General features: G+C 45.0%; 1 protein-coding gene across 2 annotated transcripts in view; it reads right to left on the reverse strand.

Moving 5' to 3' along the window:
- Positions 1 to 27294, reverse strand: part of ENPP3 (ectonucleotide pyrophosphatase/phosphodiesterase 3) — a 103929-nt gene that overhangs the window by 44781 nt on the left and 31854 nt on the right. For both annotated transcript variants that reach the window (XM_074990557.1, XM_074990559.1), the window contains 9 exons: positions 23106 to 23203; positions 21906 to 21985; positions 19974 to 20093; positions 17693 to 17802; positions 13449 to 13514; positions 11414 to 11486; positions 6563 to 6671; positions 6259 to 6387; positions 1825 to 1856 (listed from right to left, as the gene is read on the reverse strand). In XM_074990557.1, coding sequence (XP_074846658.1) covers positions 1825 to 1856; positions 6259 to 6387; positions 6563 to 6671; positions 11414 to 11486; positions 13449 to 13514; positions 17693 to 17802; positions 19974 to 20093; positions 21906 to 21985; positions 23106 to 23203 — 817 coding nt within the window. The remainder of the gene's footprint in view (positions 1 to 1824; positions 1857 to 6258; positions 6388 to 6562; positions 6672 to 11413; positions 11487 to 13448; positions 13515 to 17692; positions 17803 to 19973; positions 20094 to 21905; positions 21986 to 23105; positions 23204 to 27294) is intronic.

The following is a 27294-nucleotide window of genomic DNA, read 5'->3' on the forward strand; positions in this document are numbered from 1 at the left end:
TTTCAGCGCTTCATTAGTAAACTTCGAAATGGCCATTTGCATGGCCATTTCGAAGTTTGGGGCACGTGTAGACACGGCCCAACACCGCTCAAGTCACTTTCTTATCTATACTGTCAAATGCCTTCTGAAAATTGATAAAGCAAGTTGTAGATGTTCTTGTTCTTTTGTTGACCTTTCTCCACTGTCAGTCTTGGTGCCAATATCTGCTGTATGGTACTTCTATGTTTCCTGAATCCTGCTTGCTCATCCACTATATGTTCTTCTATCTGCAATCTCAGTTTCTCTGTCAGTATCATCATCAGAACCTTGCCTAGATGATTTGTTACAGCAATCATTCTGTCATTCTTGCACTCCAATGCACTTCCTTTCTTGTGTATTGTCACTAGCATGGATCTTGTCCGTTCCTTAGGTGCATTCCCTTTTTCCCATGCTATAATACATTGTCGGTGTATTTCCTGAATCTTACTTCCTCCACCGTATTTGATCATATCTTCTGTGATCTTATCATTTCCAGGGCTTTTGTTGTTCTTTAGTAGTTTCACTGCTCTTTCTACTTCCTCCTTCAAAATATTGGTCTGGCTCAATATCTTCACTAATCATTTAGACAATGGAACAGATTGTATGCTTATGAAATTTGCATATGACAAGAAGCTGAAGGGGATTGTCAACACATAGGAAGATGGATTTAAGATTCAAACTGACCTTGACAAATTGGACTATTGTCCTGAATTATTGGAAAAGAAAACAAATCAAATGCACAAATACAAAATGATGTTCAGATGTTCTGTGTTTACTTGGTCTTGCCACAGTGCAGCAGACTGCCCCTCTAACTCTACATTTCTGTGACTCCATGATTACCAGTTTAAATGATAAAATAAAGCTAAATTATATCAACAAAGAGATTCAAATATCAGTCTTCCCACAACATTAGTTCAGCCATCTTGCCCATCCCATATATTTTAAAGTGGATATTGAACTCTGTGAAAAAGTACTGAATTAGCCAATTAAACAAAAAAATGGATAAAAATTTACTTGATGTTTAATTGAGCTGGGTTAACCTTGCTCTCGGAAACCTGGACTGACTTCTCCACAGCCTTGCATCTGTATTCAAGATCCCAGCTCCCAAATAACTCTTTCTCCACGTCTGGTGATGGGGTGCAGTCAGTGCATCTTCTCTTATGCAAGTCAACCAATTCCTCTTACTCTGGAGTGCAGGAAATTTTCTTTTCTTGATCTCCTATAGAGATACCCTGGGCCAACCACATGTGTAAATAGCAGGATCTAGGATTTGCCTGCCATTGTACTCAAAGGGTGTGTCTACACTAGCCCCAGGTCGAAGGAGGCTAATGAGGTGCTGTGATGCATATGTAGCAACTCATTAGCATAATGGCCATCACAGGAACTTCGAAGCTGCTGATTTCGAAGCGCTGACAGGCAGTGTAGCCACGGATGCTTCCATGTACGTGCTCCCAAAAGTTCAGCATGTATTTCGAAGTGACTGTGGCTACACTGCCTGTCAGCGCTTCGAAGTCAGCAGCTTCGAAGTTCCTGTGATGGCCATTACGCTAATGAGGTGCTGCATATGCATCACAGCACCTCATTAGCCTCCTCCGACCTGCCTGTCCAGCATGCCCCCTTCGAAGGATGGGGCTAGTGCAGACGCACCCAAAGAGTCACACCTGAGTCAATATCCCGCTAAAAATAGTTGGAAACTGGGTGCAAAGTTAGGGTTTGAGAAAAACACACACTATATATACACAAAAATATGCCTTTTAATCAAAATACCATAAAGAGGAAATAAACATATGAGAAAAGTGTACTCACTGTAAGGTTTTTAACAATTCCTTCAGAGTCAACTGTTTAGGAAAACAGACAATATAATAAGTTACAATCAGACAACTGAAAGTGTAAAGCATTGGGCAGTAATTTGCACTGCTTTTGCATCCACTTGTATACTGTTTGTAAAAGTGAGCCACAAGTGTTCTGTCCGACTTTGCTGATTACTCAACCATGGACTTATTTGCTGTCAGATTCACTAGCTAGGTACCCAGAAGAGATGGAATGGAGAAAAGCTACCAATGCAGCACTTAACTAACAGGCCCACTGATGAAGGTCAGGGGAGTGGGGCAGTTGCCCGGGGGCTCTATGATTCTTAGGGATCTGGGGCTCCCAGGTGCTGCTGCTGCTACTGTGACAGCGGTGTTGGCTGGAGCCCCAGCCCTTTAAATTGCTGCCAGAGTATCATGCTGTTCACTCCAGGTGGCTTTGAGCGCTGGTGGCGAGAGGGGGGTGTGCACTGCACTCTGGGTAGCACAGAAGGCTGGCTACCCGGGCATTGCTTCTTCTGACCATGGCCCCACCCATTCTGGGAGCACAAAGTCAGGCTCCCCCACTTTGGCCAGAGGCCCACACAGACTTTTGATTCCCCTGCTAACCAAAGGCAAAGCTGACAAATCACTGGGCACTGTCTCACCCCCATTTTAGAATATAAGATTTGCAGAACTGGATCAGATCTGGATCCAGGTATCCTTTAAATCTTGTATCCTTGTTTTGACACTGGTCAGACCTACTGCTTCAGAGAAAGGCAAATCTGCTGCCATAATTCATCTTCCATAATCTGAGAGACAGAGGCTATGCCTACACTGGCAATTGAGCAACAAAACTTTTGTAACTCAGAGATGCTACCTGACCCCCTCCCCATCCGTCCCACCAAAAAGACAAAAGTCTTGCAAGACAAAGTTCCAATATGAACAGCACTTTTTCAGCAGGCAGGCAGGAGGCAGAAGTATTTTGCCAAACAGACAAACAGCAGCTACACTGCCCAACCTTTTTGTGACAGACCTGTGTCAACAAAGCCTGGTTGCTAAAAGCTGTACAGTGCAGCTAAAGACAAAGAGATTAATCTCTTGCTACCCCTTGGCTTTGTATTTGGTTTTAATTTTACTGAACCATGCTTTTTTAGGGAAAGCAAATGTTTTTAATAGGTGATAAGATAGCCACCAGAAACAAGGCAACATTTACATTAATAATAAAACTATATCTTGGCTTCTTATCACAGCTTGTCTATTCTGTTTCTCTCTTCTTTAGACTGTAAGCGGCTCAAGCCAAGGACTGCCCTTATTTTGTGCGAGATATATGTTAATGACAATCACATCAGTTTGTACATTGAAAATATGAAATGATAAATACACACAATAGCTTGCTGGCTCCTCTGGTCCTAGAACAAGCATGACATTTGTAGAAGGAATTCTGTATGCTCTTTGAAATAAGGGATCTGGGGCTTTTACTTTACCCTATTTTATTCCCTTACCAAAAGTGAGCACTTTCTTCAATCTCGCAGCATCATAAACTCCAGATATAGTTAAATGGTTTCAATTATTATTTATTTGTATTATGCTATCATTTACAATTTCAGCTGAGATCAAGGCTCCGGTGTGCTAGGTGTTATACACACTGTATTAATAGACAATCACTGCTTCAAAGACATTACAATCTAAATGGAGAAGATGACCTACAACAGGGAGAACGGTAGCATTATCATTCCCCATTATATTAATATGCACATTAACGTGGTTTGAACCAGGACGGGATTTTTTTAAGTCATTATGGCCGCGTCTACACGTGCACGCTACTTCGAAGTAGCGGCGCCAACTTCGAAATAGCGCCCATCACGGCTACACATGTTGGGCGCTACTTTGAAGTTGAAATCGACGCTAGGCGGCGAGACGTCGAAGTCGCTAACCCCATGAGGGGATGGGAATAGTGCCCTACTTCAAAGTTGAACGTCAAAGTAGGGCATGTGTAGACGATCCGCATCCCGCAACATCGAAATAGCAGGGTCCGCCATGGCGGCCATCAGCTGAGGGGTTGAGAGACGCTCTCTCTCCAGCCCCTGCGGGGCTCTATGGTCACCGTGTGCAGCAGCCCTTAGCCAGGGCTTCTGGCTGCTGCTGCTGCAGCTGGGGATCCATGCTGCATGCACAGGGTCTGCAACCAGTTGTCGGCTCTGTGGATCTTGTGTTGTTTAGAGCAACTAAGAACATAAGAACATAAGAATGGCCATACTGGGTCAGACCAAAGGTCCATCCAGCCCAGCATCCCATCTGCCGACGGTGGCCAATGCCAGGTGCCCCAGAGAAGGAGAACAGAAGACAATGATCAAGTGATTTATCTCCTGCCATCCATCTCCTGCCCTTGTTCTGAAGGCCAGGGCACCATACTTTATCCCTGGCTAATAGCCATTTATGGACCTAACCTGCAAAAATTTATCAAGCTCTTTTTTAAACCCTAATAGAGTCCTGGCCTTCACAGCCTCCTCGGGCAAGGAGTTCCACAGGTTGACTGTGCGCTGTGTGAAGAAAAATTTCCTTTTATTAGTTTTGAACCTACTACCCATCAATTTCATTTGGTGTCCCCTAGTTCTTGTATTATGAGAAAAGGTAAATAATTTTTCTATATTCACTTTCTCCACACCATTCATGATTTTATATACCTCCATCATATCGCCCCTCAATCGCCTCTTTTCCAAACTGAAAAGTCCCAGTCTCTCTAGCCTCTCCCCATATGGGACCCGTTCCAAGCCCCTAATCATCTTAGTCGCCCTTTTCTGAACCTTTTCTAATGCCAATATATCTTTTTTGAGGTGAGGAGACCACATCTGCACGCAGTACTCAAGATGTGGGCGTACCATAGTTTTATATAGGGGAAGTATGATATCTTTTGTCTTATTATCGATCCCTTTTTTAATAATTCCTAACATCCTATTTGCTTTACTAACTGCTGCTGCACACTGCGTGGATGTCTTCAGAGAACTATCCACTATAACTCCAAGATCCCTTTCCTGATCTGTCGTAGCTAAATTTGACCCCATCATGTAGTACGTGTAATTTGGGTTATTTTTTCCAACATGCATTACCTTACACTTACCCACATTAAATTTCATTTGCCATTTTGCTGCCCAATCACTCAGTTTGCTGAGATCTTTTTGTAGTTCTTCACAATCTGTTTTGGTTTTGACTGTCCTGAACAACTTGGTGTCATCTGCAAACTTTGCCACCTCACTGCTTACCTCATTTTCTAGATCATTGATGAACAAGTTGAACAGGATCGGTCCCAGGACTGACCCCTGGGGAACACCACTAGTTACCCTCCTCCATTGTGAAAATTTACCATTTATTCCAACCCTTTGTTTTCTGTCTTTTAACCAATTCCCGATCCATGAAAGGATCTTTCCTCTTATCCCATGACCGCCTAATTTACATAAAAGCCTTTGGTGTGGGACTGTGTCAAAGGCTTTCTGGAAATCTAGGTATATTATGTCCACTGGGTGCCCCTTGTCCGCATGTTTATTAACCCCTTCAAAGAATTCTAATAGATTAGTTAGACACGACTGTGTCTGGGAGGGGCCCTTTAAGGGAGCGGCTTGCTGTTGAGTCCGCCCTGTGACCCTGTCTGCAGCTGTTCCTGGCACCCTTATTTCGATGTGTGCTACTTTGGCATGTAGACGTTCCCTTGCAGCGCCTATTTCGATGTGGTGCTGCCCAGCGTCGAAGTTGAACATTGACGTTGCCAGCCCTGGAGGACGTGTAGATGTTATTCATCAAAATAGACTATTTCGATGTAGCGTGCATGTGTAGACGTAGCCTATAGGGGCTCTTTTGCATACTTGGCTTTATCTAATTCTTAATTCTCCCCCCTCAACCTTCTGTCCCTCTACTCTCTGATTTGCTCACCTTGACAATATTTTTCTGATTTGTCAACCTTGATTACTATTTTTGGTTCTCTGTGCCTTAAATATTGAGTCTGTTCTGGTATGGCTACGACCTGAAGAAGTGGGTCTGTCCCACGAAAGCTCATCACCTAATAAATTATTTTGTTAGTCTTTAAAGTTCTACTGGACTGCTTTTTTGTTTACATGAATTAAGCTATTGACCTATGGGCAAGAAATCTGTGGCAGGGCTGGTAACTAAACACAGATTTCCGGAATATATGTCCAGTGCTTTAACTACAAAACTGTTTCTCTTTCCTCAACTAATCTGTCACAAGAATTTCTGGTTTTCAGCACTTCCTGAAGTTACTGTCAAAGACAATTTTTGCAACACTGTTTCCATGAGCCAAAGACATTCAGGCCTGGTCAGTGGGCAAAAAAAGAGTTTCCATTAGACATCCCAAGGTTCAAAATTGTTGATTATCCAATGTCCTTATTTCTTTCCTTTTTACTATGCTGGCTCTGCATTAACAGCATGGTTTCAAACTTACAAGTAAAGTAGTCTTCTGGAACACTGTACGCCCGAATGCGAGCTGCAGGTCCTTCATACATGTAGAAATTAATTTGATTAAAATAATCCGTCATGTATTCTAACTGATTGCAGTAGGTTTTATCCATTCCTAAAACAAGAATACATCAATATGTATTTTATTAAATTAGAAATTACAATATTGACAAGACTATCTGTGGTAGTTTATTAAAATAGTGAGCATGAATGCCAGACATAAAAGAGAGAATAAACAGGCTGTAACAGAAGAGATACCGAAAAGTTAAGTATAAAACTAGATACAGTACCATGATCAGCCAAAACAATAAGATTTACACAGTTGTGCAGGTTCCTCTGTTTTAGTCCCTCCATTAACATTCCCAGTGCCTCATCTGCTAATTGCAAGGCTTTAATGACCTAAAAAATAAAACAGCATTTCATTAGAATTTCTCCTTGCTATTGATTTCAGTACTCCTAGTCAATCTACCAGATTGTATGATCAGAGTAGTTAAAAACAAGGAAGTTTATATATCATCTTTCTTCACTTAGGCTATGTCTACACTACAGCAATTTGTTGACAGAAGTTACGGTCAGAAGAGATCTTTTGACAAAAGCTCTGTTGACACATCATGTCCACACACAAAAGTATATTGAAAAAGCAGTCTGCTCCGTCAACAGAGCAGTCCACACAGCCTGGCTGCTCTCAACAAAACAAACCCCAGAACCGCATCAGACAGGGTCTCATGGACAGTAAACCCTTCCAGGAGACCCAGCCAGGACTGCCCATAAAAGGACTCCTCACTACCACCTTCTGAGGCTTGCCTACCTCCATGAGGGACAGCATAGTTAGTGAAGGGCTCACACGCTTTCTGTGAGAGTTGGACCTTTCCAGTAAGCCATGGTGCCACAGCAGCCCTAAGGCTTGCATTGGACCCACTCCCAGTTGCTCAAGCTGCTGATCACTCTGATCATGGCTGTCCTCCACCTCCTCTGGTGGGACAGACCTGCCACCAGGATCAAGGAGCATGCCCTCGGTGTCCCAGGGACCTACCTGTGCCCCCCCTCCTCCCTACCCCCAGGTGACCAGGCAGGTATGGAAGTACACCACCAGTTCCGACAGGTGGGACCGGCTCATTGTGGGGAAGTGGGATGATGTGCAATGGCTCCAGAAGTTCCACATGAGGAAGGACACCTTCCTGGAGCTCTGTACCTGACTCACCTCTGCCCTCCAGAGGGAGAACACCGGGATGTGGTCTGCCATCCACCCTGGAAAAGAAGGTTGCCATTGCCCTATGGAAGCGTGTCACCCCTGACAGCTACCACTCCATCAGGCACTAGTTTGGTGTAGGGAGGTCCACCATCAGGGCTGTCCTCATGCAGTTAAGGTGATCTCAGGCTGTAGACCCTGCATGGGGCAGAGGGGGCATGGGAGGGATGCCTCAGACCAAGGGGGACCCTCATGGAGCAAAGACGGAGGTGTGAGGGGTGGGGTTGGGGGAGACCCTGTCCCCTGAGACCTTGATATCCCACCCTCACACAGACCCACTGCTGAGGTGGTGGTCCCACAGTGGGCAGGGCACCTCAAGAGCACAGGGGAAGAGAATGGGAGGGGGCAGGAGAGCCCACCAAGGCCCAAGGACACCCTTCTTCACTACCGCTCATGTGTGTTTGGTCTCTGCCCCACGCAGGTAGTGACAGCCATCAACACTATCCTGCTCAAGAAGGGTCATCTGCCTCGCATACCTGGACACGGTCCTGGCCAGCTTTACTGCCCTGGGGTTCACCAGCTGCTTCAGCACCATCAGTGACACTCACATCACCATCTGTGCCTCAGACCATAGCATGGCCCAGTACACCAACTGCAAGCAGTACTAATCCATCTTTCTCCAGGCCCTGGTTGACCACCAGGGACAGTTCCTGGACATTTAGATTAGTCTGTGCCAGAGGATGGAGGTGCATACCTATGTCCCCTGCTGGGAGCTGGCCATCAGGGACATGCAGATGCCACTCTGCCTACCCCCTCATGCCCTGACTCATGAGGCCCTACACTGGCCACTGGACCCCACCCAGGACCTCTTCAACACCCTCATCAGCCAGGCATGGAACCAAGTCAAATGTGCCTTCAGCTGTCTGAAGGCATGATTTAGGTGCCTCCTGACGCAGCTGGACTGGGGGAGCACAATGTCCCCAAGTTGTGGCTGCATCCACCATGTTTTGGCGGAAAAGGAGGGGGACTTCCTTTCTGGGTGGGGAGCTGATGCTGGCCACAACAATGAAAAGGTGGGCACAGCTCTCATCTGCCATGCCCACAGGGACAGGCTGTGAATTTGGGAGGCCCTAAGGGACAACATCTCCTGTGGCACCCAGTGACCCTCCCAAGGTCACCCCCAGTGGGGACCTCGGGCCCACAGCCCTAACTGCTCCCCACTACGACCCCTTCCTTCACCCAATCACACCTCCCCGACCTCTCCCCAAGAACAAGGGACAAAGGGGTGGTAAAAAAAATAAAACCTTTATCTTTGAAAAACTTGTTCAAAACAACTTCTGTTAACAAAAACTATTTAATAAGAGCAACATGTAATGTATGTTCATTGCAGGGGACTTGTGACAGGGGATGGACGGCCTCAGTCTAGGGAGAGGGTGAGGGGTTGCAACCCCATGGGGGAGCAGGACCCCGAGTGGCAGGATCCCCTCCCGCCATAGATTCAGGGTCCTCATTGGGGCTGGGATGGGGCCAGGAGTATGGGGTTGTATGGGGGTTGTGGGGTTTGGTGGCGTCAGGCTCAGTAAGGGGAGCAGGGGGAGCCTGGGGTGGGGGCATCTGGCAGGGGTAGGGCAGTAGGGCCTGGGGGGGCAAGGAGCTGGGGGGAGTGGGGTATCAGGTGCAGGTGGCTGCGCCAACTGGTCCCGCCAGACACTGGTGATGGCATCTAGGTGGGACATCAATTGGTCCCAGGCCTGAATTCGCCACTCCTGGTCCTCCCATAGCCACTGCTCCAGGATGTCTGTCTGCCTCGTGAGGGTGGCCACGTAGACCCACAGGGCATCGTCTTCAGCCTGGCAACAGCCCCTCCAGCTGTAGGCCCATCCTGGCAGTGGTGGGGTTCTGGCCCTCTCATGTGCTGCTCCTGGGCTGCTCAGCTCCGGACTGGCCCTGGTGGCATGGTGGGGCTGGGCCGGCCCGGCCTGGCCCGGACCTCAGACAGTGCAGCTCTAAGAAGAGAGGGAGAGACGGCAAGTTTTTCCTGCAAGACAGCCACCAAGACCCCACCCCCCACACCCATTGCAAGCAGCAGCCTCCACCCCAGGGCTATGAGACGGGGATGTCCTGGGAGAACATGTCTGCTGTATGGGGATCCTGTGGTGCCTCAGGGACTAGGCTGACTACTGCACCTCCCCTGCCCACCAGCTAGCATCCTGTGGGGGAGCGTCTGGTCACAGAAGGGTCCCTGAATAGGTGGCAGGCAAGCTGGGCACAGCTTGGCCCTCCCTGTGGCCCCGCCTTATGCAAGCAGCCCACAGTGCTGCCCACGATAGGGAGGAGGGTGCTGACTGACACCTGAAGGTGTGCTTGCGTGCTGGGGGTACACTCCTCAGTGGTTTGTCTGTGGTCAGGCCATTGCCCATGTGGCTGGCCCACTCCCAGCCATGGGAGGGGTGGACAGGTCTTCTCTCCCCTGGGGCCCCAGGGCTCTTCCAGCCTCCTGTGGTGCTGGTAGCGGGCTGTCGCCTGTGCCAGGGGATGCCTGCTGGGACCCAGTAAGACTTGTTGTCATGCAAATGATTGCTCGTGCTGGGCCTGCAGCATGGGGTCCTGCCCAAGTCAGCCTGTCAAGGCTTGCAGCACACTCTGCAATGCCCAATGCCATGGGGTGTGTGACCCATGGGGTACTCACCAAACAGTCCCCCAAAGTGGTCCAGAGATGCTTTGGATGTCACCTTGCTGGAGGAGTCTCAGTCCAGAGTGATGACCAGGGTTCCCCTGACTGGACTTGAGGTCCGATTCTAGTTCTGCCTGGGGCTCTAGCAGGTTTCCCAGCTGCTCCAGCTCAGGCTGCTGTGTGGGGGGTGTCTCGTCGGTCGTGCTGATGGTCTCTCAGCTGGGGGACCCCAGCCCTGGTGCAGCTCTGCATAAAAGGGGCAGGTGGCTGTCCTTGCCCCCAAACTGTGGCGCACGTCCCGTGCCTGGACATACCCTCGTCGCAGTTCCTTCACTTTAGCCGGGACCTGCTCCAGGGCACAGGCAGGGTGTCTGCACTCTCCCTGGGCTGCAGCAAGGCATGTGTACCCCAGAGCATTTTGCCTCTTGGCCAATGGGTCCAGTAGAATGGCCTCCTTGACCCAGAGGCCCAGGAGGTCTTGGAGCTCGGGTCCGAACCAAGAGGGGGCCCACTTCTTCAACCCCCGGGGTGGGTGCTAGGAACCCTTAGGCAGGTCCCACAAAGGCTCAGGGGGCTCTCTGCCACCCTCTGCCATGGGGTCTTGGTCTGGGAACGGCTGAGAGGGTGTAGGTGCAGACAGAGTGTGGCTCTGCTGCTCGCATGCTGTCAGCTCCCTCAGCAGAGAGCATAGAGCAGTGACAAAAGCATTCTGCTTCCTGGTGGAGAGACAGAAGGCTGTCAACAAAAAAGCCAAGTTCTGTCGACATACTGTCACCAACAGAAAGCATTTTGAGTGCGGACACTCTTCAGGCTTTGTCAACAAAACTCCCTAGTGTAGACGTACCCCTGATTTTTATTTGTTTTTGAGCTCGAAAACAATTCTGTCACAACCACTGCATTTTATTGGTGCAAACACACATTGACTCTGCAAAGCAAAGCAAAGCAAAGCAAATCAGGGTTTTTACTGTTTGATCCAAATAAAAGAAAACCCCACACCAAACATTTTAAGTTTTGCAGCACTACATTAGAAATAACTTTTGTATGACAGATGAGTTTAATTGTGTGCCAGAATCAGGTCAAATTTGGCCCCAAATGTAGCAATTAAAAGTACTGTTTGTAAAGTAATAAAGTTGTAATTCCATGGACCACTTACTCTCAGAGATGCAGCCATGTAGTCTGTAGCTTCACAAATAAGCAGTCCTATGGCACCTTAGAGACTAACACATTTATTAGGTCATTATTTCAGGAGCAACTTAAGATAATAAATATATAACTTACTCCACCACTAACTGGTCCATAGGAGTGTCCAGAGCTATCAGGTTCTTCAATATACAATGTATAGAAATCTGGCCTAGAGTTACATCAAAGAAAAGAGCACTGTGAGATTTTGGGAGAATTTATGTAAAAGCTTTATTTTTAGAAAAAGGAAACACTGAATAAAATTCCAAGAAAACAAAAACGCCACAGTTTGGCCATGGCTACACTACATCTCCCTTTTGGAAGGGGCATGTACACAGCCACTTGAAAATGCAAATGAGTTGCTGAAATGACTATTCAGTGCCTCATTTTCATAATGGCAGCCACCCAACCCATTGAAAAGTGCTGATTTTGAAATAAAAATAGCTGTGTAGCTGGGTTTCCTTCGAAAGGGTGCCCTGATTTCAAAAGCATCTTCTTCCCAAATTTTTTAAGCAGCTTTCTCTCAACTGCTTTGTAAGTGAGCATAAACACCTAGGCCCACATTTACAGAACAGGCCTTCAGTGTCTTTAGTTGGGCATCCAAAAATTTAGGCACCCAAATTTGGAAGACACATCTGAAAACCTGAGCCTATTGCCAGATTTCTGCCTGATTTACTGGGTGAGATTCCAGAGAACTTCATCTCACCACCAACTGATAAAAGTTGTTCATCTATAATCCCTCATATAAAAGAATGACAAGCTTTCTTTGATTTTGTTCCCATGTAAAAAAAAGTCACCTGATAATTCATTGTCTCTGTTGAGTACATAAAAATATTTCTTAAAATATTATTTAACTTAACCAATCACAAGCATAACAGGAGCAAAATAGCCACCCAACAACTAACCTACTGTTCCCAGAAAAATACTGGTGTGAAGCCTGGATTCACAAACCCTTCCTAGGTATAAAAGTTCCAGGCCTATATCTATTGCAGAGCACTCACATTACAAAGAATTAATATGCATTTTGTTTGTCAATTTGCAGCACATAGGAACAGAGCAACTACAGTATGATAACTTTAAAAACTTGAGATGAAGTCTGGATTACTGCGTATAATGTAAAATATACATTCATCCCAGAGAAGACACAGGCCGTGCCTACACTTAGAGAAAACTTTGAAATGGCCATGCTAAGGGCCAAATCGAAGAATACTAATGAGGTGCTGAAATACATATTCAGTGCCTCATTAGCATGCCACCAGCTGCGGCACTTTGAAATTGCTGCTGTTCACTCCTGCGTGACTCACCCAGATGGAGGTTCTTTTCAAAAGAACTTCGCCAACTTCAAAATCCCCTTATTCCTATCTGCTGATAGGACAAGGGCAAGAGGCCAGTCAGCAGCTGGGGAGGGGACTAGCAAGGGGCTGGGGCCCTGGTCCCAGCAGCAAGGGTCTAACCCTTCCTCTCTCTCTGGCACTCACTGGCAGTGGTGGAGGAAGTGGACAAACACGGCCCAAGTTAGCTCTGCTCTCTCCTGAACTCACAGATGGGAAGTGGAACAATGTGGCTGGGAAAGCAAATGAGCTAGGGCCGTCCGTGTTGATCTGCTTCCCCCACCACTTTTAGCGAGTGCGGGGGGCATTCTCCACTGCTGGCACCAGGCCCATAGCCCAGCTAGTCCCCTGGGCTGCCTCATTTGGGGGGGAAGAGGCAGGGTGGTACGGAGCAAGGGTGGGAGAGTGGCAGGGAGAGAACAGAGTAAGAATGGGGAGAGGCAGTGCCTGGGGTGGAGTGGGGTTCTTACAGCCCTTCTCTGGGCTGGGGAAGGGTCACATGGCCTATGACACCCCCCCCCCCGGTGCCACAGTGTATATATTCCCACTCAGATATGCACACCCTGAGCTCATACTGTGAGGAACTTGGTTTACCTCTTTCTTTTCTACCGGTCAACTGAGGAACATAATAGGCACAACCGCAATTACCGTAACACTTTGTATCTCAAGGAATAATAACCGAGATGGCTAATTACAGCCTCACTTGTGTTGCAAGCATATGAAAAAGTATGTGAAAGCCATGAGTGAAAATCTGTCTAGCATATTTTTTTTTTAACACTGAGTTGGATATTAACAAGCTTTACCTCTCAGGTCTGGAACCATCAAGCCAAGTAAGTATTTCTGAAATTCTCTGTTGGTATATAATTGATCTAAAAACAATAAAATAATTAGATACTGTCAGCAAGCATTTTCCAATAATACACAAATATATGTTTTCTAATAGCCAGCAATGCAAATTTTCCTTGTAATTAATTTAAGACCTAAGAGTTAAATTAAAAAAAAATAATAGGTAGTATATGGTTTTGAATGTTAATGAATAAACAAGGTACTTAAACTGCTTTATTTCCCTAATATTTTAATGACATGTAACTATTCTAATGACAATTTGTAAGATCCTGATCCTGCAAATACTTGCAAACATGTTTATCTTTGCACATATATAAACTTAAGCAGCTATGTAAGAATGTATAGGTTCAAGACCTACGTTTCTCAAGCAGACACATATATCTATATATGCATAAGAACATAAGAACATAAGAATGGCCATACTGGGTCAGACCAAAGGTCCATCAAGCCCAGCATCCCATCTGCCGACGGTGGCCAATGCCAGGTGCCCCAGAGAAGGAGAACAGAAGACAAGTGATTTATCTCCTGCCATCCATCTCCTGCCCTTGTTATGAAGGCTAGGGCACCATACTTTATCCCTGGCTAATAGCCATTTATGGACCTGACCTGCAAAAATTTATCAAGCTCTTTTTTAAACCCTAATAGAGTCCTGGCCTTCACAGCCTCCTCGGGCAAGGAGTTCCACAGGTTGACTGTGCGCTGTGTGAAGAAAAATTTCCTTTTATTAGTTTTGAACCTACTACCCATCAATTTCATTTGGTGTCCCCTAGTTCTTGTATTATGGGAAAAGGTAAATAATTTTTCTATATTCACTTTCTCCTATGCAAGAAAATTATTCCTTTTACAGCTAGCATGTATAATCCAAGGACTTTGATATATGTTACAAACATCAATTAAGTATCCTTGTGTAATAGGGTGTAGCAACCCTGCACTGAGCCTGAAGGGGTTAAACTGACTCACCTGTCTGAGCAAGCTCTGCCCCCCCCCCAGCTCTGCTGGGCATGCACCAGCTGGAGGTTGGCTACAAAGGCCAGTGGAGGTGTTCTGTCAGGGTTGACTGACATTGAGGAAGGTGGTAGGTACCACAGGAGCACCAGGGGAAGAAGCACCAACGGACCGAGCCATGGGAGCCAACCTGTGAGTGCTAGCAAGAGAAGCCCCAGGCCAGAGCAAAGGGCTGGAGAAGACTACGTCAAAAGACTGGTTGGAACAGCCAGTGGTATGGAATTGTAACCACAGGAGACTTGGCTTGTTGCAGTGGGATTCCCACCGAGCTAGTTGTGAAATTTTCCATTGCCGGGGTAGGAGCCAGTGGAGAGGAAGGGCCCAGGTCCCCTGTACCTTCTCCTTACCAACCCCATACAGGGAGGCCTGTATGGACCACAAGGCCATACTACTCCAACCACGGGGGGAATTGTATTGACTCTTAGGCTGCTAGGCCATACTACCCTGACCACAGGGGGAATTACACTGACTTTCTGGTCATTAAGCCACACTGCCCTGAGAGAGAAAGGGGTGTTGGTTGGACTTTGGCTGTTAGGACACACTGCCCCAAGAGTGAGAGGTGTGGAATAGGACTCTGGTCATTAGGTCATGCTACCTTAAGAGAAAAGGGATCAAATACAATGGGAGGGGCTGCAGAGGGCTCAAACCTGCTCTCATAAAACTATGGGCATGGCACTCCTCAACATCTTGTAATACCCTTGCTAGGAAGTTTAGTATTACTATCCCATTTTGTAGATGAAGAAACTGATGCACAAAGGAGTCACTTTCCCAAAATCATACACAATAGTCTGTGGCAGAGCTGGGAATAGTAATAAGGTTGCCTGCTTCCCATTCCTGTTCTTTGACCACAAAGACTCCTTTATTTGTATGGCCTTATAAAGATGGGCCTGTGGGATGTTATTCTAATGAGTTTATAGGAACTATATGCAAGGTTTGGGAGATGACTGAGGAATTATTAGGAAAAGTTTAGGGTACTGTATCAAAGGCTGTTGTAAGAACAAAATTTTAACTGTGAGGTTAATTCATCGGCACACTTGGCCATAGGTAGGGTGACCATCCATCACATGACTGTCTCTTATTTAAGCCCTCTTTCAAGTGTCCCAACTTTTTTATAAAAACAGGCAACTTGTCCCGTATTTTCAGGTCGAGCACTCCTGCAGCCGCAGCAGCCTCCTGTTTGCAGCTAGCAGGTGAATGTGGGGCAGGCTGTGGCCACAGATGGTGCTCTCAGGCAGGGCTCAAAGACAGACACACATGAAGCCAGTGGGAGGAGATGCAGCCTGTGTGTGATAGTGTTAGGGTATTTGGAGTGAGTGAGAGGTATATGTCACCTCTCCTCTTGTAAAACTTAAAGCAGGGTTTCTCAACAGGGACGGGTTAGTCTGCCAGCCCTTTCAGGCTGCGAGGCTGAAGCAAGCCCCCTTTTCAGCCCCCACTGAAGCTGGCGACTGTTGGTGACCCCATGGGCCAAGGACAGGAACTGAGGGCTGAAGCCCCTGGCACATCTTTCCACACAGGCTGAAATCCTGCTCTCTGGCATGACGTTTTCCCCTCTCCCCCTAAAACACACACAGGCTGAAGCCTGGATCCCTGCTGTACCCCCTCTCTCCTGCCAACGAAGCCAGGGGCTGTGGGGCTGAATGCCCAAGCCCTGGCAACCTCTTCAGGGCTGAAAACAGGAGCTAAGGGGCTGAAGTCCTGATTTCCCCCTGCCTCCCCACCCCAAAATTGAAGACAGGAGTGTCAGGGCTGAATCCAGGATCCCTGGTGTTCCTCATGTAGCAGAATCCCCCCACCCTTCCAAGCCCATGGATACAGCTGAGGATGATCCCCTGCCCCCCAACTTAAGTGGAACACATGAAATAGATCAGGGTCAATCACAGATTCGCATTTACACAGAAATCTTCTGCGTTTTACATACATTGACACATATAATTGTATTTACTATATACTGTATCAAACATTTTCAGATTGGCTGAGTTATCCTGAAGAAACCAATCTTTGTACAGAATGCTATTCATGCACTATCTGGACTTGCCCTACTCCTTCCTTCAACTTTACGTTACATTCCTGACTCATCATGTCCATTGTTATCTTGTTTATAGTAACTGGTTTCCTGCTGGTGGCCTTTCCTGTCTTTCCTAGCTCAGGTGTTCCCATCCTTATCTTAGTCACCCATTTAATTAGTGAGCACAAACATTCTGTTTTTAGCTTGCTTATCTATTACTTCCCTAATCACATGTTCTGAGAAGTGAGGCCTTCCCCCATATTCAGTTAATATTATCAGCTTGAGCCTATCTACAACATGTACATTTCCTGTAAAACAATAAGCTAGAAAAACATTGGCCTATTGCGAGGTAACAATGGCCGTGTCTACACTAGCCGAAAACTTCGAAATGGCCATGCAAATGGCCATTTCACAGTTTACTAATGAAGAGCTGAAATACATATTCAGCGCCTCATTAGCATGCAGGCAGCCACAGCACTTCGAAATTGACACGGCTCACCGCTGCGTGGCTCGTCCAGACGGGGCTCCTTTTTGAAAGGACCCTGCCTACTTCGAAGTCCCCTTATTCCTATGAGCAGATGGGAATAAGGGGACTTTGAAGTAGCTGGGCTCCTTTCAAAAAGGAGCCCCGTCTGGACGAGCCGCACAGTGGCGAATCGCGTCAATTTCGAAGTGCCGTGGCCGCCCGCATGCTAATGAAGCACTGAATATGTATTTCAGTGCTTCATTAGTAAACTTCGAAATGGCCATTTGCATGGCCATTTCGAAGTTTTCGGCTAGTGTAGACATAGCCTATGTGAGGATTCTCATTGTGGAAAAAATCGAAGAAAATAAAACGTATTTTCCAGGTTTGCCTGGAATGCTTTTGTGGGGCTTTTTAATCAAAATTGCAGGACTATTTTTTACTGTTAAGCTGCCGTTTTGCTGTAGATTGAAACTTTCAAAGCTATCTGGGGTTAGAGATACTCATTAATTATCCATGGTAACTGGGCTACTAAGTCCTTTAATGGTTTTGACAATTTCAGCTTAAATGTTAGATTCATAGTAAATGCAGGATAATATGACACCAATATGATGTCTGTTTCTCAAAACTTTGGTACTAGTTCTAACACTTCCTTATTATTAAAAAACAAGTGCAACTTGCAGCTTTGGACCCACTTATAAGACTTTGTCTATTCTGAAACTTACTTGTTGTACATCCTGTACAAATTGGGATATGTTCCATTAATAGGCACATCTGATCCAGGCCAAAAGAAGGTGCCAGCCTTCAAATTCTGATACATTGCTGTGAGCCAGATCTAGGTAGAGGACATAAATACCTTACTTTAAGACATTCTCACTATGGGATAAGCAGATACAAGACAGTAGAGACAAGTCAAAATACAGACTCAGAAAAATGCTAATGGAAATCCATTTCTAGACTCACATTTTTAGCTGTTTTTTTCACCTGCCCTATTGTTTCCTAACTATTGCAATATTTTGTGATCTTTTATTTTATTCTTTCTTACATGCTCTGAAGGAAAAATGTACAGGATTGAAGTTGGGATGTTGCCCTCTACTGGTTTTTCACAGCTAAGAAAGAAGACCAGGATAATTCTATAACTGATGTGTAATGATCTTCTTTTTGTTCCATTGATAAAGGCCTGTGGATTTGGTTGTGAAGGGCTAAGGCCCAGTCTAAGTTCAGAAGAAGGTGTATATTGTTTATTATACAGAGGGGATAAATTCTCCTTATTTAGGATTGCAGCCAGAGCCCTGTCACAAGGCTGAATGAATTTCTCATGAAAATAAACAACAATTACATATATTTTTGCATGGCTAATATTTTGTGCTGGATTTATACTTTGAGATTACTGGTAAAAGAATAATATTAGTTTTTTAATAGAGCTAAAGTTATTGATTTGTGATGGAAATATACAATATTTTATACTTAATATTAATAATATACTGAATAAAGTACTTTGCCTATGACAAAGGCAGGGAGAGATCTATGATGTCCTCAATTACACATTTCCTTGCGTTGTAAATAATGTCAGAAGTAAAGACATTTGACACTCAATAACCATGAACTGTTTCTTTGATTGCTCACAAAAAAGCTTTACTTTTTAGAATCTACTTTCAGCCCTGATGTAAGGGGTTACTGCTGCAATTTGTACAAGGAGAAAATTCCAATAAAACTCTCAGTAACTTTGGTGGTGCCAGCATTTTACTTTGGGTCTAAATATGGGCCAATATATTTTAAATTTGCACACAAAGTATCAATGTAAGATAAAGTTATCTTATCAATGTAAGATGAAGTTACCTTAAAATAAGATAAACTGCAGCAAGGGAGGTTTAGGTTGGACACCAGGAAAAAGTTCCTAACTGTCAGGGTGGTCAAACACTGGAATAAATTGCCCAGGGAGGTTGTGGAATCTCCATCTCTGGAGACATTTAAGAACAGGTTAGATAAATATCTATCAGGGATGGTTGAGACAGTACTTGGTCCTGCCATGCGGACAGAGGGCTGGACTCGACGACCTCTCAAGGTCCCTTGCAGTCCTAGCATTCGCTGATTCTATCAGATAGAGAAAATAATTCATTTGGGGTGCATCTACACTAGCCGGCTACTTCGAAGTAGCCAGCACAATGTCGAAATAGCACACATTGCATCTACACGCGCTGTATGCTATTTTGACATTGAAAATCGACGTTAGGCAGTGAGACGTTGAAATCGCTATTCCCATTCGAAGATGGGAATAGCGCTCTACTTCGAAGTTCAACATTGAAGTAGGGCATGTGTAGACGATCCGCGTCCCGCTACTGTGAAATAGTGGGGTCCTCCATGGCGGCCATCAGCTGAGGGGTTGAGAGATGCTCTGTCCAGCCCCTGCGGGGTCTATGGTCACCGCGTGCAGCAGCCCTTAGCCCAGGGCTTCTGGCTGCTGCTGCTGCTGCAGCTGGGGGTCCACGCTGCGTGGACAGGGTCTGCAACCGGTTGTCGGCTCTGTCGATCTCGTGCTGTGCAAGCCGAGCATGTCTGGAAAGGGCCCTTTAAGGGAGCGGCTTGGGGCTTTGCTGGCCCTTTATTTCAACAGGGAGCACTTGTGTGTGTGGACGCTCTGCATTTCCTTCTGGGGCGGCTCGTTTCGACGTTCTCCGTCACTACTTCGACGTTGAACGTCGATGGCACCAGCCCTGGAGGACGTGTAGATGATACGTGTCGAAGTAGCCTATTTCGATGTTCTTACTTCGAAATAGGCTACTTCAACATAGTGTGCTAGTGTAGACGTAGCCTTGTTAAAGTTTTAACGGCTTTTTCTCCTGTATCAATGGGAACCCACCCATTAAGAAATCAGCAACATACAGAGCAGGATATGGACTGTGAAACTATTTGATGAGGCTTGATATCTCACAGTTCTGTATTTTATGCTTTGACGTGGTTGAATCTAGACGCTAAGACAAGTACAATAGAAAGAATGACACTTACTGGTTGCCCTTTCCACCAGATAGGGTCAAATTTTTCCTGCCCAGAAAGTGAGAAACTCTTTTTTAAGTTCACATCATACATGCTGTTGTCTATGATACCATGAGATTCTGGATACAAACCCTAAGAATGAAAATAAATTAAGAAAGGTGAAATATTCCTCTCATTCTTAAAGTAAAATTAAATATACGCTATGTTCCATTACAATTAAACTTAAATTAGAGATGAAAAGACTTATTAGATTTACATCATCCTTTTATCTGCCAATGATGACATTTAATGTGGATAAGTGTAAGGTGATGCACATTGGAAAAAATAACCCCAACTATACTTACAACATGATGGGGGCTAATTTAGCTATAACTAATCAGGAAAGAGATCTTGGAGTTATCGTGGATAGCTCCTTGAAAACATCCACACAGTGTGCAGAGGCAGTCAGAAAGGCAAATAGGATGTTAGGTATTATTAAAAAGGGGATAGAAAATAAGACAAGGAGTATCGTACTGCCCCTATATAAATCTATGGTATGTCCACATGTTGAATACTGTGTATAGATGTGGTCTCCTCACCTAAAAAGAGATATCCTGGCACAGGAAAAGGTTCAGAAAAGGGCAACTAAAATGATTAGGGGCTTGGAACATGTTGGTCCTGCATGAGGAGAGGCTAAAAAGATTGGGAATTTTCAGTTTAGAAAACAGGAGACTGAGGGGGGACATGATAGAGGTATATAAAATTACGACAGGTGTGAAGAGGGTGAATAAGGAGAAGTTATTTACTTGTGCCCATAATACAAGAACTAGAGGACACTGAATGAAATTAATGGGTAGCAGGGTTAAAACAAACAAAAGAAAGTTCTTCTTCACTTAGCGCATAGTTAACCTGTGGAACTCCTTGCCAGATGAGACCGTGAAGGCTAGGACTATAACACAATTTAAGAAAGAGCTAGATAAATTCAAGGAGGTTAGGTCCATAAAAGGCTGTTAGCCAAGGGTAGGAATGGTGTCCCTGGTCTCTGATTGTCAAAGGCTGGAGATGGATGAAAGGAGACAAATCGCTTGATCATTGTCTTCAGTCCACCCCCTCTGGGGCACATGGTACTGGCCACTGTCGGTAGACAGGCTACTGGGCTGGATGGACCTTTGGTCTGACCCAGTATGGCCATTCTTATGTTCTTATGAGTTCACCTTCCACATTTTCATCCCAATTTCACTTAATTGGTGAAATGACTATGACACATGAAGCCTGATGTGGCTGTAAATATGCATGATGAATGTCATCTTGTGACTATAACAGCAATAATAATATTAATATGTACCCAAACAATATAGCTCTATTCTGGCTGAGACTAGGACCCCTTACATAATCTATTTTAATAATCTGTCCACAGTCTTGGGCATAGATTGTTAGCCACTTCTGCTAAGCAAGACAGAGCAGAATGTTTTTGTATACCTATGAACTCTGGCTCCTTCCTCCTTGGCTACCAGGTCCCTTCCTGATTCCTTTTCCTATTCCTCCCTTAGGCTGGGTCTACACTTACCTTGAATATTGACAGCTGCTACGCAATTTTAGGAACAACAACTGTGCACCAAATATCAATTTTGCAGCCGTCAATATTCGTCCCTGTCCTTACTGCAGAATGCCCACGGGAGCGTTCCTCCCATCAGCATTCCTTAATGCTTGCAGCTCGCAAGGAGTTCTGGGGTCAACATTGACCCGTGAACTTGCCATTTTGCATTTTGCCCCAGAAGATCAAACCTAAGCGTTCCATCTTCCTCAGCAAGTACAGACCCAGCCTTGGTATTATTCTCACTGTAGTGTCACATCTAAAATGAACTTGTTAGCTTTTTGTGATAGGAACTTCCTCTTTTTACTTGTCCCAATAAGTCAGCTAACATTTTGTACAAATAATGAATAATAAAAATAATAAATACTCACCGTGACAATAGTATAGTGGTTCGGAAAAGTTTTGGTGGGGTAAGCAGCTCTCATGTACTTTGAATGTGTGCCACATGTTTCTGCAACAAATGATGGTGAGTGATTACAAGATTACTTCCCAAACAACTTGAAAATTAGAGCTGGTCAAAAAGCATTTTAAATGACATTTTTCACTAGGTCCAGTTTTTATAATTTAAGTGTTCGGACAACCTAAGATACTTGTACAGCTCTGGGGAAGTGGGTCTTACCCACATAATACTTATGAATAATGAACGAACAGTGGCATCATCAGGCTCAGTTTGCAAATAATTCATAAATAGTGAAAAGGGCTAAATTTATATTGAACATTACCTGAAATAATTTGACTACCTCTATTGGATATAATATGTAGGTTTTCTGGGCCAAACTATTGAAAACAACCTATGAAGATTGTAAAGATGCAAAGATATATCACCACAAGCTCTCAGGTTTGTGATAACAGCATGAGTGGTGGCAGTGATTTGCTTATATTATTACCTAATGACCAACAATGGTGCACAAAGACCTTCTGCATGGTCTGCAGAGTTGATGGAGTCATCATGCTAAATCACTGGTAAGTCTTCAAGCACAAAATGAGTTTATTTTCATGTTTTCTCTTAATCCTTTTCTAAATGTACTTTCTTATGTAATTAAGTATTGTAGTTGCCGCAGAGAATGTGGGTGACCAGTTGGGGAAAGGAAATACATGATGCAAAGAGACTCTCTCTCTCTCTCTCTCTCTCTCAGTGACCTTTCACTGTTACACAGCTCATTGCTCTTTACTATTATGATATAATTTAATACAACAATAAGTGATGATCCTCTTCCTGTTTTGTCACAACTTATAGTTCCTAATATAATAGACGATAGCAAATGTATTCAAACTTCCACTGGGACATCTTCAGCCTCAAACCTGATTTGAATGTATTTTTCACAATATTTATTTAAACAAAATTTGAGGCTATAGGCCAATATTTGTAGTCATTGATCAATGGGTGACTACAGTGAACTTTAACACCCAGATTAATCCTGAGCAAACCATTGATGAGAGAACAACGAACAACTATGGGATATTTCTGTAGTTGACCAGGGAGTCACGTGAATAAACTGGCAGAAAAGAGAACTGAAGAAATTACCAACAGGTTCTGTTTTTTAATTGTCACTGCTTTCTCGGTAACTTACTGAGTTTTTCGATATTCGGCAGTAAAGAACTCCATGACTGTAAATACTCTGCTCTAAAACCATCCATCGAAAAAAGGATTAATGGTGGCAAATCAAACCTGCAAGGAAGTGGGAGTTTGTCAGCAAGGACTTTTAGCCTAATTACAGAGAATGTCAATAGTGTCACTCTGGAAGCCAGGAAGGGAAGTTCCACTTTTTTTCTCTTTTTTTTTTTTACAAGTTTATAATCCTTCATAACAATCAACAATTATTCAAAAGGCGAGGGAATAAAAGGAAGGTTATTTACATTAGCTTTGAAAGTTATCAAACAATGGCAAGAATACAAAATAGAAACATGATACACTTAGAATTTAGGAAAAGCAACATACTTGTTTTTATTTTGAAGCAAACTATAAAAATAAACATACAGTTAAAGGGCCAAATTAGATGGAAGATGCTGTTTATGCCAGGCTCTGAATTTTGTCTCTCAATATAACTGGAAATCCTCTTCTATTGTGTCCACAGAGATGGGCTGAACACTCTAATACCCCTTCAACAGGGTGACCAGATGGAAAGCGCAAGAAATCAGGAAGGAGTGGAGGGTAAAAGGTCTCTCTCTCTCTCTCTCTCTCTGTGTATGTGTGTGTATATATATATATATATATATATATATATATATATATATATATATATATGTGTGTGTGTGTGTATATATATATATATATATATATATATGGGGACTGTCACTATAAACGTAGGACATCTGGTCACCCTGCTTTCAGGAAACTTTGCTCATTTGGCTTGCACCTTGAGGAATGAAGTCTCCTTGTAAAGACAGGAGGATTTGTGCGAACCCTCTCCTGATTTCCTGTTTGAGAGATTTAATAAGCAGTCCAAATTCTTCCTGCACTGAATCCTTCCACTATCTCCACTGAACTGGAGCAAACTTTCTCAATATCCAACTGAGCTTGATCAGTATTGCCAGGAGAGTTTAGCATTTAATACTACATTATTCTGTAACATCTAATATAAAGAATCAAGACTAAAAACCTCCTTCTGAGAGACATCAATAAATACAGTAACTGTGACAGTAGGACACAGAAAATGTAAACTGCTGGATTGGACCATCTTTCTATCACATGCAGTCCCACAGGAAAAACACATTAATAAATATTAAGTGATAAGCATTATAAAACTCTGTTTTTAATTAATACTTGGCTGACATAGGTAGTACACAGTGCCTTCAGTCCTGCATTTAAGTAATGTTTGTAAAACATAATTAAATACTTTATAGTTTCCTTAGAAATACTTATACCTGGGAATGATGGAGACAACACAGTTTTGGCTATATCGGGGATCTGTACCTTTAGGACCTAACAAAACTTGAACTCAAAATCTTTATGAAGGAACACAGTACTTCATATGTAGCCCCTCTCCACATTGAGTCAGTACTGTACTAACTATAATTATATATTATGTGTAGGTATTGCTTAGCAGGGCTTTCACATTATTACTCCATTTAATATTGACAGCAATTAACTATTTTCAGATTAGTAAATTAACTTTTGGGGATGACCTGCAGGCCTATTTGCTCGCATGCATCTCAATAAAAATATCCTTTCCCTGCCCATAAGAAAACCTACTAGGAGCAGCTGCATTTCAAAAAGGGCTGTAGATAGCATATTCCTGATCTCAGCTTGAATCCAAACAGGGTTTTAAATAGAACTATGGTTTTAGAAAACACATTTAAAGAGGTACTCACCACCTTCTAGCCTATGAATCTGTGTTTAAAACAGGGACGGTTGTTTGTAAGTTTAAGGCTATACTACTAAAATGAGGCTATAGTACTAAAAATATACTTAACTATAAATGCAACAAGAGTTAGATGCAAATACATAACATAACACTTCACTGGCCAGGTCTATGTACATAAAAAAAAGAGAAGTTACTCACCTGTAGTAACGATGGTTCTTCGAGATGTGTCCCCGTGGGTGCTCGACAATAGGTGTCGGGCTCGCCCGGCGCCGCAGATTGGAAATCTTCTAGCAGTTTCTCCTGGATCGCGCATGCGCCAGCGCGCGCCGCTCCCCTGCGCGCCCCCGGCCACGTGCGCAATCAGGTCCCCGCCAGTTTCTTGACCAACCACCTCGGATGCTCCTGAAAAACACTAAACAGAGATCCGAAGCGGGGAGGATGGGCGGGTGGTGGAGCACCCACAGGGACACATCTCGAAGAACCATCGTTACTACAAGTGAGTAACTTCTCTTTCTTCTTCAAGTGGTCCCCGTGGGTGCTCCACAATAGGTGACTACCCAGCAGTAACCCAAGTAAGGAGGCGGGTAATCGGTTTATGTGCAGCTTGCCCCCGAGAGGACTGCTGTCAACAGACGGGTATCCTCTTCGAATACCCGATGCAGGGCATAATGCTTGGCGAAGGTGTCGTAGGATGACCAGGTCGCCGCTCTACAGATGTCTTTTAACGCGATGCCCTTGAAGAAGGTTGTTGATGCCGCCACCGCCCTGGTAGAGTGAGCCCTGGGCGGGGCCAACAAAGGAGTCTTTCGAAGCTCGTAACACATTTTTATACAGGACACAATGTGCTTTGAGAGTCTCTGTGAAGAAAGACCTTCTCCTTTTGACCTGGGAGCGAGAGAGACTAGAAGCCTCTCCGTTTTCCGGAAGGACTTAGTTCTGTCTATGAAGAAGGCCAACGCTCTCCTCACATCTAGGAGATGCAGGCGCACCTCCTTGCTGGAGCTGTGAGGCTTCGGGTAAAATGAGGGTAAAACTATTGGTTCGTTCAGATAGAACTCCAAAGAGACTTTTGGAACAAAGGCTGGGTGCAGCCTTAAGGTTACCGCCTCCTTTGAGAATACTGTGCAGGGCAGCGTTGCCATCGCTGCTGCGAGGTCACTCACCCTGTGGGCTGACGTAATTACAAGGAGGAAGGTTGTTTTTATCACAAGGAGACGTAGGGGAACTGTGGCTAATGGTTCAAAAGGTGGACCCGATAGCATGCTGAGCACCAAGTCCAAATTCCACGATGGTGGAAGCGGTTTCCGAGGCGGGTACAGGTTTACCAGCCCCTTCAAGAGGCTGGTAACGATAGGATGGGCCCTTCCTCTGTATGCCAAAAGGCTGATATAGCGGTGAGGTGGACCTTTAGCGAGGATAGAGAAAACCCGCCTCTCTCGAGGACCAATGAGTATTCTAGTATTACAGGTATAGGAACATCAAGGGGAGCTAACTGCTTGGCGGAACACCAGGCTGTGAATCGAGTCCATTTCTGCTTGTAAGTCCTCCTGGTGGAGGTCCTTTGGCTACATTCCAGGACTTGTTGTACTCCCTCCGTACACGTGCTCTCTAAGGAGCTGAGCCAGGGATTAGCCATGCTTGTAGGCGCAGACCCTGAGGGTGCAGGTGCACTATGGACCCCTGAGCCTGTGTGAGTAAGTCTGGCGCCACCGTTAGAGGAAGCGGTGGGCGGTCCGACATGCGCAGAAGCAAGGGAAACCATTGCTGCCAATCCCAAGTCGGGACTATGAGTATCATGCGAGCTCTCTCCCTTCTGGCTTTCTGCAAGACCTTGTGGATAAGCACTGTGGGGGGAAACTCGTAAAGTAGGGGGCCCCTCCATGAAAACATGAATGTGTCCCCCAGTACTGGAGCAGTACTGGGGACACTTCTTGTTGGACTGGGTGGCAAACAGATCGATCTGGGAAAACCCCCATGCACGAAAAATGCGCCGTAGCAGATCGGAGCAGATCTGCCATTCATGCGTGAGTGCGAAGCGCCTGCTCAGCTGATCTGCTTTCACGGTGTGAGCGCCCAGCAAGTACGAGGCTTTCAACGTTATGTTGTTGGCGGTGCACCAGTTGCACAATCGGACTGCTTCCGCACATAGGGCACGGGATCGTGCTCCTCCTTGTCGATTGATGTAAAACATAGTGGAGGTATTGTCAGTATTGATCCCAACTACTTTGCCATGTAGGTAATCTCGAAAACGTTTGCAGGCATTGAACACTGCTCTGAGCTCCAGTATGTTTATGTGCAGTGTCTGTTCTGCAGGGAACCATAGCCCTTGCATCACCTTGTTGCCGATGTGCACTCCCCATCCTATGTGGGAGGTGTCAGTAGTAAGAAAAATAGAAATTTGTGGTTGGTGAAAAGGGCACCCCCACTAGCAGATTCTTGGGGTTTTCCCACCACG

This window comes from Carettochelys insculpta, chromosome 3, assembly GCF_033958435.1.
Source record: "Carettochelys insculpta isolate YL-2023 chromosome 3, ASM3395843v1, whole genome shotgun sequence".
In the NCBI taxonomy this organism is placed as follows: domain Eukaryota; kingdom Metazoa; phylum Chordata; order Testudines; family Carettochelyidae; genus Carettochelys; species Carettochelys insculpta.